At 34.0% G+C, this 10,851-nt stretch overlaps 1 protein-coding gene and 1 non-coding gene across 2 annotated transcripts; one reads left to right on the top strand and one right to left on the bottom strand.

Annotated features, from left to right (window-relative positions):
* Window positions 1-224: 224 nt before the first annotated feature.
* LOC133311675 (uncharacterized) lies at window positions 225-756 on the bottom strand (the record flags this gene model as incomplete). The annotated part of the gene is made up of 1 exon (XM_061512750.1): window positions 225-756. A coding segment is annotated over exon 1 (532 nt), but the record flags the coding sequence as incomplete, so codon positions are not given.
* Window positions 757-1,724: 968 nt separating this feature from the next.
* LOC133311676 (small nucleolar RNA R71) lies at window positions 1,725-1,830 on the top strand. Its single transcript, XR_009751577.1, has one exon. It is a non-coding gene; the product is annotated as a small nucleolar RNA R71 (small nucleolar RNA).
* Window positions 1,831-10,851: the final 9,021 nt, after the last annotated feature.

Here is a 10,851-nt window from a genome sequence, read left to right as displayed (position 1 = left end):
AACAATATCATGCGCCTCAAGTTCTTCATCAAGCTCTCGACTAGAGAATTTTTCTTCTTTCACCATTTTCTCTAGAACATCAAGTCTAAAACAATCGCCTTTGTCAGAAGATTGTTTCATAGAGTCAAAGACGTTGATGGTAATAGTCTCATCATTCATCCTTAACTCAAGCTTTCCGTTTTCAACATCAATCATGGCTTGAGCAGTAGCCAAGAAAGGTCTACCCAGCAAAAGAGGCATTTCAGTTCCCTCTTCCATGTCCAATACCACAAAATCTGCTGGAAAGATGAACTTGTCCATTTTAACAAGAACATCTTCAACAATACCACTCGGCCTCCTCAAAGATCTATCAGCAAGTTGAAGAAAGACCACAGTGGGCTTCAATTCAGTAATTCCTAGAGATTTACAAACAGATAATGACATCAGATTTATACTTGCCCCAAGATCACACAAGGCTTTGCCGACATTAGTGTTACCAATAGCAATTGGAATGTTGAAGCTCCCTGGATCACGAAGCTTGGGAGAAAACTTCTTCTGTATTATAGCACTACACTCCTCAGTGAGTGTTACTGTCTGACATTCCTGCAACTTGTGCTTTCTTGATAAGAGGTCCTTCATAAACTTGGCATAATTGGGCATATTAGCCAAGGCTTCAACGAATGGAATATTAATGTAAAGCTTTTTGAATATATCAAGGAACCTGGCGTATTGCTGCTTATGGGTATCTTGCTTGAATCTTTCAGGATAAGGTGCCATAGCTCTCAAATAACCAAGACTCAGCTCAAATTTCTTCTTTTCAGCAACAATCGGTTGCTCTTTTTCTTCACCTTTCTGAAGAGGCTTCACAACCTTAGAATGAATTTCAACTTCTTTTTCTGGCTTCTTAACTTCATAAGCTTCTCATCACCTCCCATATTTATGTTCGGCTTTTCTGGAGATACCACCACTTTACCACTTCTAGTTGTGATAGCCATACATTCTTCCCTTGGATTAGTAATTGTGTTACTAGGAAATGTACCAGGAGTTTATCAGCAATTTGTTTAGCTAGTTGGCCAATTTGATTCTCCAAATTTCTGATAGATGCATTTGTGTTCTTGGTATTAGCTCTAGTCTCATCCATGAAGGCATTAGAATATTGAGCCATTTGTCCTACTAGCTTCTCCAAATCAGAAAGTTCCTTGGGTTGGATTGGTGGAGGCTGCAAATAGTTGTTAGATTTGAAATCAAGATCAGTTCCCTGAATCCTCCTTTGGAAATTACTATCTCCACCAGAAAAATTCTGACTTCTTTGAATATTTTGCTGAGGAGGTCTTTGATTATACCAAATGTCATTCACCTGCATTTGTTGAGGGGAATCAGAAGCCAGCAAAGAAGTACATTCATTAGACTCATGATTGTCCTGGCAATATTCACACACAACAGCAATAGCTTGAGCCTGAACACCAGAAAACTGCATTTTATCAAACCTTGAAGTCAAATTTGCTATTTGCTGAGATAATAACTTATTTTTAGCCAGCACAACATCATTACCTTCCAGCTGAAGGATACCTCTCTTAGGCTTAGATGACAAACCTTCATTTTCATTAGCAGTTATTCTTTCAATCAGCTTAAGAGTCTCATTTTCTCTCAAGGATTTAATAGTACCACCTGCTGCACCATTCAACACCATCCGAACTTCAGGTTTACAACCGTTGAAGAAGATTCTCACCTGATTACCAGCAGTCAAGTTATAATGAGGACACCTCCTCATTAAATCCTTGAATCTGTTCCATGCTGCACACATAGTTTCACCCTTTAATTGAGTGAAATTGGTGATATCATTCACCATCTGATTGTATCTCTCCATTTAAAAGAACTCAGCAAAGAACTTTTGAGACAAATCATCCCATGTAGGAATGCTTCGTGCAGGCTGCCTTTCCAACCAATTAAGAGATTTTCCCTTAACAGCAAAAGGGAACAACCTCAACCGAATTGCATCACTGGACACCTGAGGATGTTTGGTTGAGTCACAGATCATCAGGAATCTGTCTATGAATCTATGAGGATCTTCATTCTCCTCTCCTCCAAACTGAGCTCTCTCCACCAATTGAATATTGGAAGACTTAAGCTGCCAATTATTGTTACCAATATCAGGTTGAACAATGCTTGAGTTAGGCATGTTAAAAGATGGAGTACGAATAGTATCCATGAGTGGATTTTCTTCATCATTATTTGCTACCATGATTGGTGATTTAACTGGTATCTCCTGTGTCTCTTCAGATAGAGTACCAAACTCTTTGAATTCGAGCTTTTTCTGAGCGAGTTTTCTATTCCTCCTTTCGGTCTTTGTAATCTCAGGATCAAACAGAAATTCTGCAGTTTTACTTCGCATACAACTCAGGAAAACGATTAGTAGCACTTTTCAAAAAAAAAAAAACATAAACATAAAAATATTCACAATATCCAATCTTAAAGATCAAGATTATATGATAAAAGAAACGCCAATCCCTAGCAACGACGCCAAATACTTGATGTTCACCGGCAAATGTACCGATCGCACAAGTAATATAATGATAAGAAAGTATCGTCTCCACAGGGGTTGTGATCGAATATCAAATAATCGTCCTTTTAAGATGGAAGGAATTCAAATAGGTATGAAAAATATTGTTGAATTGATTAAAGATAAGAACTAAAAACAAAAATGTATTTTTAGGGATTTTGTGATGAAAAATAAAAAATAGAGATTGATTTGTAAAAATATGAGAAAGCATTGTAGCTAGAGTACACTCACCATATGATCCCACCTTTTACTTTGGATTGATTTAAAATACTCATTTAAATAAATACTCAGATAATTTATCATCTAAAAATTATTAAATAGTTAACCTTCAATCCCTTGCAAGGTTAACCCTTTAACCCCAATTAAAACCCCAATTCCTTGCGATGTTTCTCATGAAATTAAGTAATGAGCACGATAAATTAAACATCTGCAATGTTATATACGTCTATTCCTAGCACGCATACAAATTGTTATCCTACTCTCTTTCAAGATCAAAAACCCCAATATTCCTATCTAGGGTTCTTACCCTCAAACTATCATCAACTATTAGATTGATCAATTCTAATAAAGAAGATAGAAATTACGCACAAAGTAGAGATAAATATAAATATATAAAAGAGTAATTATAAACCAATCCGTTGTAACAAGGGTGCACATAAGGTTTGTGACCCTAACTACAATAAAAAGTACTAGCCAACCATGGTCATGGCTGACATAAAATTATAAAAGATAAAGATGAAGAATGTAATTACAAAAAGAAGACTAGGAACAATCCTCTGTTCCTTTCCTTCTTCTGAAATCCTTGTTTTCTTTCTCTCTGCCGTCGAAAAGTAGTTTCAAATGTCCTCACAGCGTTGCTTTTATAATCCTCATTCGCTACTTCCAAAATTTCCCTTCAGAAGCACAGTGATATTATTTCCCGCAAAGTGGCGCTGGATCGCGCCACTGTGGTGCAAGATCGCGCCAAAATTCTGGAAAATGACCCAGAGAAGTGGCGCTGGATCGCGCTGCTTTTCTGGAAAATGGCCCAGGGCAACTGGAGCGGCTTAGCAGCACCCCTCGTGCGGATTCACACCACCAAGCTTTTAAACTTTCGTGTTCTCCTTCTTTCTCCCTATATAAACATAACAATTAGGTGAGAAATGTCATTGAAATAGAAAAGTCAATATAATAAGCAAATATGTATATAAAGTGCTTTTTTATGACTTAATTCTCATCATTTTCAGCTTGGAAAACTACATCTTCCAGAGGCACATCAGTTACATAAAGATCCACTTCACTGTTTTCCAGTATTTTTTGTCAGGATTTGACAAAAATCGGGTTACCAATCCTACAACTTACACCAAGTAATATCTTGTACATACCATTGCATACATCAAACTTCCTACCTCAAACTAGTACTGGATCCTCAACATCTCATCTTTCTCTTTGTCAGAGCTCAGGCATTTGCTTCTAGCTTAGCATTATTGGTCCGACTAAGGGGGTAATAACCATCTTCGCATTGTCCATATTGAATTTTTTCAAGATCTTATCAATGTATTTTTCTTGAGTTAGCCACAATAGCTTCTTTTGACGATATCTTATTATCTTGTTTACAAATGATTTGTTTTGCAGGGCTGAGGTCCTTCATCTTGAAGGACGTGCTCAATGCCTTCTTCACGGCGGCTATCTTCATTTTATTTTTCCCTACAATTAGTATATTGTCAACATATAAACACAAAATCAAAAAGTTTCCAGCCTCTACCTCTTAATGAATACGCTATGATCGGCCTCTGTTTTCATGAACTTGTGTTGTGTCATGAAGGAGTCAAATTTCTTGTATCACTGCCAATGTGTTTGCTTTAAGTCGTAAAGGCTCGTCTTCAAACGACAGGTCAAATTTTCTTTGCCTTGAACCCGAAACACTTTATTTTGCTCCATGAAGATCTTTTCTTTAATGTTGTTGTGAAGGAATATTTTTTTCACGCCCATCTACTCCATTTCAATATTCATCGAGGCTATCATCCATAGTACAGTGCGAACAGATGTCAAAATCAATTTCCTTCATTTGATGATAACCTTTCACCATAATTCTAAATTTATATATTGGCCTTCAGCTGTTTTCTTCAAGCTTGATCTAGTACACCCATGTGTTCTTTAGAGCTTGTCTTTCTTTGGGCAGTTCAGTCAAATCATAAGTATGATTTCTATGCAGTGACTGCATCTCGTCCTATATTACCTTTTCTCATTCTTTCTTCTTAGAGCTTGTCATAGCCTCTTAATAACTCTAAGGTTCCAACTGCAGCAGCTACAATGTACTTATTTGGTGGATATTTTGTGGAAGGTCGTCTCACTCGTGTAGAATCTCTAGTTTGAGGTTTTGGTTAAGACTGCTCATCATTATCATCTCGAACCTCTGGACAACCTACATGACCTCCTCTTTCTTGATTCTTCTTGTTGTTGTTGGATGACTTCATTATTTTGTTGAGTAGTTTCTCCCCCTCCTGCTTCAACAAACATAGGAGGGACAAGTTCCTGGTAAAGAATTACAACTTGGACTTTGGGCTTCTTTATATCTTCGATATTTTTGTCTTCATGGAAGACTACATCCCGACTTCTCATAACCTTACAGTTAATGGTGTCCCAAAGTCTGAACCCAAATTCACGTCTCAAGGATCCGAGGTATATATATTCCTTAGTTTTATCGTCCAACTTAGCTTTTTTATCCTTTGGAATGTGACCACAGGCTCTACAACCAAAGACCTCAAGGTGCTCATACAAGGCTTTCCAATAGCCTCGATGGTGATAAGTTGATCAGATCGACGATGGTTCTAACAGCCTCATCTTAGAAAGATTTTGGCAATCTAGCATGAGATAACATGCTTCTATCTCTTTCTTTAATTGTTTTGTTCATTCTCTTAGCTACTCCATTCAACTATGGAGTCTTAGGGGCGTCTTCTTCAGCCTTATTCATGCCGACCTGTAGTACGCTTCAAAGGGGTCTAGGTATTCACCGCCAATATCAGCTCGGACCACTTTAGCTTCTTACCAATTTCCCTTTCCACCATGGCATCGAACTCCTTGAATGAGTTCATCAAGTTGAGAACACTAGCTTGACACTTGGAGTTCAGCTTATCAATAATTTGACCCAATATGCAATAACACAGAAAATACAAAGAGTGGGAGATGAAGAGATAGAAAGAACACAACTATGTTAACGTGTAAAACCTCTCCTAACGTAAAGGAGTAAAAATCATATGACCTAATCCAACATAATCTTCCATTATATGAATAATGGGATTACAAGATTCCTTCCCTAGTATCACACTAGAGGTACACACGATTTCTTCAGCCTAAAAGGATGAAATAGAAAGTTTCTTCTCTAAATTGTTACATGCACAAACTTATTTTCAGAGGGATTCTCACTATTTTGTCTATCTAACCTTTCACAATTATTTTCATTCCATTTTATAGATAGGGTAAACTCTTGGACTTCTTCAAGAATCTTCTTCAATTAATATGGTTGCTGCATTTATTGAGGTGGTTTAGACGTTAAACCTTGGAAGTAATAAATGCTCAGGTACCAAAACATCAAGGAGGAACACATCCCAACACAGAAATAGGCAAATGTAAACTCATTGCTTTTGTTGCTAGGGTTGTTATGCCATTTGTTTCCATTAATGTTCAGATATACCTTAGTAGGAGGCTATATTTCCATAGTCACTTGTAGCCTTCAATTGTCAAGAACAAGTAGCATTTGTTATGCTTCTAGCATATTTTGCATACATCTTCTTCCAATTAAAAACTAATCTACAACTTTTCTTTGCACGAGGTGATTGATTTTTAAGCCTTAATTGACTACATTTGATTAGTTCCATCATTTATGATAATTTATAATATAATTAAAAATACTTCACGTATTATATATGACATTAACTATGTACAGATGCAAAATAACTTGTCCAAATAGTTTTTTCTTTTAGAAGACGAGTAAAGAGAAAAGAATATTTTGCATGTTGTTGAACAAAAAGTAGTTAAACTTTTGTTAAGAGAAACTCAAATTTTAAGACTTTTTCCCGCTTGAACTTTTTCAATTACATCCATTCATTTTCATTACTTATTCTCTTAGGGGGCGTTTGGTTGAGGATAAATTTTTTGAATACTAGGGAAATAGAATTGATAGAGAAATGGTAAGAAAGTGAGATAGATAGGAAAATGTAAAAAAAAGTTGTTTGGTGAGGAAAAATTTTACTGGAAAAATTAGGTAACTTTTAGAAAATGTATGTTTGGTTGGAGGTAAGATATAGATGGGAAAATAATCTGAAATGACAAAAATACCCCTGAGTTTAAATCCTATCTTCACTCTCTTGCCTTTTCAGAGGGTATAAAAGGTGTGAAAGTTTTCGATGAACAGTGCTTTTCCCAGCTTTTAACAAATACCCACCTCAGAAAACGCATTCTAAATAGTATGGATAAATGGCTTTCTATGACATTAAAAAGCCATGCAAATTGAATAGCTGTGAGTAAATTTCTTTCAACCAAACAAGACATTTCAAAAAGCCTTGTTGCATTTGCATAGGAAACCTGTAAAAAGAGGCTAGCCAAACGCCCCCTTAAGCTCACTTTCACTCTACACTTAAACCAAGACTTATTACTCTTATTTATTTATACTTGCTCTGTGAGGTATCTAGACCAATGTTATTAAAACCGGCCCGGTCATTGACCCGGTCGAGGTACTGGGTCATTGGTTCACTAGTTCAACCAGTGGGTCACTGGTTCATCCGCATGACCCGGTAATTATATGCAATTTTATAATTTATATTAAAAAAATTATAAACATATTCAAATATCTAAGCAAAAATGACAAAAAATTCGAATATTTTAATATAAAAAATGATAAATCACGTATTATTATACAATAAAGGATCAAACAAAAATATAATGATCGTGATACGGGTCTTTAGTTCAGAAAATAACATCTCTAACTATAAATCAAATCAAAATTTTCTGCATAGTGCATAATGAGATAATATTAGTGTTGTAGGTACATAAATTATATAAGTCAATAAGCAAAAAATATATTTAAATATGTCTATTATGATTTTTTTTTGAAAAAAAAATTGGAATTTTTTTTGGACTGGGCCAGATCATCGATTAACCGACCGGGTCACCGATTTTCATGAAAACCGGCCGGGTTGGACCGCATTGCACCGGTTCTGATGCATGGCCGGTCCGTTGCTTGAACCGGACCGGTTATATGACCGTTTTACCGGTTCACGAGTCGATCCGACCGGGTCGGTTCAGGTTTAATAACACTGATCTAGACTATTCTTTTTGTTTCTTTATTTAATACATGGAGATTTTTCGAGACGGTTGGAGATACTAAGTATGGATACTTTTAGAGAAATAGAGAGAATTCTAATGAGGAAAGTAGACAATGATCATAAAGATTTCTAGAGATAAGAAGATTATTCCTGTTATCAAAAAAAAAAAAAAAAAGAAGATTATTCCATGGATATTTCTAGAAATATGAAGATTATTCTAACGAGAGTTCTAGTCATTACTTTTTTGAGATATGCTCTCCTGCTAGTACTATTATGCAAAGATTTAAACTTTTTTTCTTCGAAAAAGAACCAACAATGTGAATTAATGCATTAGTTATATTTATATACATTTATGATTAAAGTCACTCTGATTTGGTAGTTAGGATTGATACAGTGGCGAAGGATTTAGGTAATTTGCATAAGGTTGTAGATTCAAATATCAGTAATCTACTAGGATTGGTCTAGTTGTGAAAAATTTGGATAATTTACATGAGATCATATATAAGTTCAAATCACAATTATATATAAAAAAAGGGAAAAAAGTTTCCGATATTACTTTAGATAACTTTATCTAATGTTCATCGAAACGACGTCGTCTTGGGGTTGAAAAATTAAAAAATTAGAGTGATAAAGACTATTATAACCCTGAAATAAATTAAAATTACAAAAATACCATGATTTCCGTCTCAAAACGACGTCGTTTTGATGAACATTAAATAAAGTTATCTAAAGTAACATCGGAAAAAATAAACCCATAAAAAAATCACTCCGGTTTGGGTTTGATTTTATATGTCATCCTATATGTATTTATTTGTTTGGATAGTTTTTTTTTAAGAAATTGCTTTTTTTAAAGAGATAAAATAAATTGATTTTCACTCTATGAATATATTTAGATATACCTTTCCAAAAAATAGTAAAAGGAAAAATAAAGCTAAAATATTTTTTTATAAAGCCAAGATTCCTTGTTTATAAAAAATAATATATATATTTTTTTTCTTAAAAGCACTTTTTTTATAGACTTAAAAGCACGTTTTAAATATTGGTCCAAACACAACCTATGTTCTATTAACCTATATTTCTACCCAAAAAAGTCAAACTCTATATATGTTTTTATTTCAATTTTAATAAAAATAACATGTGAGAAAAATATGAATATACAGAATGATGTACTTTAAAGAAATAGTCACCCTTATATGGCAATATCAGTTATACCTTATGGTACAAGTGTTTGATGTGTATCAGTAACAACGGAAAGGAATTGTTGGTTTTATTTGGTCAGCAACCCCATTTTAACACTTACGGGCCTAATATTTTGACCCATAAGCTATATAGTGTGCAGCCCGCCCCATAACATCCCGGTGCATTAAACTTTTAACGTTGTTATATTTATAAATTTTTTATTTATAAATTTTATAAATTATATTATGTATTATGAATAATATATATTATTTGAGCATGTATTATCTATAGTATATAATGTAATTTGTAAGAGTTTGTAAACAAAAAATTTATAAATATAATATATCCCTTAAACTTTAAGTAAATAAAATTAATGATATTATTTCTCATATTGTATAAAATAATTTTATCTTCTACACACTTATAAAAGTATGTGGGGCCCATATGGGACTATGGAAAGAGAAGAGACAAAAAAATAACATAAGCCATACACACTTTTATGTGTATAGGGGATAAATTTTTTTCTTATAACATGAGAAACATTAATCCCATAAAATTACATTCTTTCAATGCATTTTAGGTTTTGATTTAAAAATAAGGATTTGATATTATGTTGTAAGAGATAAAGTTATTTTCTACACACACATAAATATGTGTGGGGCCCATATGAAGAGAAGAGAAAGAAAAAAATATGAGTCACACATATTTTTTATTTCTGTATAAGAGACAAAATTATCTCCTACAATATGAGAGATATTAAATCTTACGGGGGTGTTTGGTACCCGGATTTTATTTCTTTTCCCGGGATAGCTTCCTATCAGGCAAATGAATCCACCGTTTGGTTCGTCAAAAATGAAAAAAACCCCTGAGTTGAAATCATTCATGACAAATCCTATCATGTGTTATCTACAGTACAAAAATCAGAAGAGGAAGTTAATTGAAAACATGGAACTTTGTCGATGCCCGGGAAATATAAAACGAGGCTTACAAAATTTGACGGAACTATCCTTAAAAAGTAAAGCAGGTACGGACCTCTTTATTAATATGAACTGCAACCTTCCCACTAATATAACACAGAACACCCTTTTTTTTATTTAAAAAAATAACGTTAACCTGAGGTCAATTTTGTCAAATAACATCTCTTTCCCACTAATATTTCACAACTAACCAAACACATATTCAAACACATATTCAGTAAAATTAACCATATATTCCCGGAAAATGTTTATCATACCAAACACCTTTTAATAATATTCTGAAAAACATATATTTCTCACTATATTTCAATAATAATTGTTTCCCGGATTTTAAAAAATTTCTCCTCTAGCAAACGCCTGCTTGACCCAAGATTAATTAGGTACATGATCTAATCACAGGTAAACTATGCATAAAACCTTATACAGATCAATTTATTTTATTTTATTTTCTTAATTTTATTGCTAATATGATTTTATTGTATCTCATGTAGGATGAAACTTCACGTCTTCACACTACATGAAAGGAGTTCTTTTTCCTGTGTTACATTATCATTGACGCGTGCTTTTTTGTTCACAAAACTCCACTAATTAATCAGCAAGTATATACCTTGTTATCCTAATTCATGAAGCTTTAACAATGTGTTCATCTTTGTTAGTCTCCAATTTCAAAGTTGAAGCACAAAATTAGATAATTCTCAATGCTAGAAGCCATTATGATTGGTATAGTGGTGAGCGCTTGAAATAGTTTGTATGAGGTCATAGATTTAAAGCTTAGTATTTCCGTTGTATTAAACAAAAATTAAGGAGAAACTCATGTTGAAAAACATGATAAGAGATTAAGAGCAATAGAGAA

Source organism: Gastrolobium bilobum, unplaced genomic scaffold (assembly GCF_033153095.1).
Source record: "Gastrolobium bilobum isolate Gb01-03AN ecotype WA unplaced genomic scaffold, APGP_CSIRO_Gbil_v1 utg60954, whole genome shotgun sequence".
Lineage (NCBI taxonomy): Eukaryota > Viridiplantae > Streptophyta > Magnoliopsida > Fabales > Fabaceae > Gastrolobium > Gastrolobium bilobum.
Note: the sequence above shows the minus strand (reverse complement) of the source record. Positions and strands in the feature narration are given on the sequence as shown.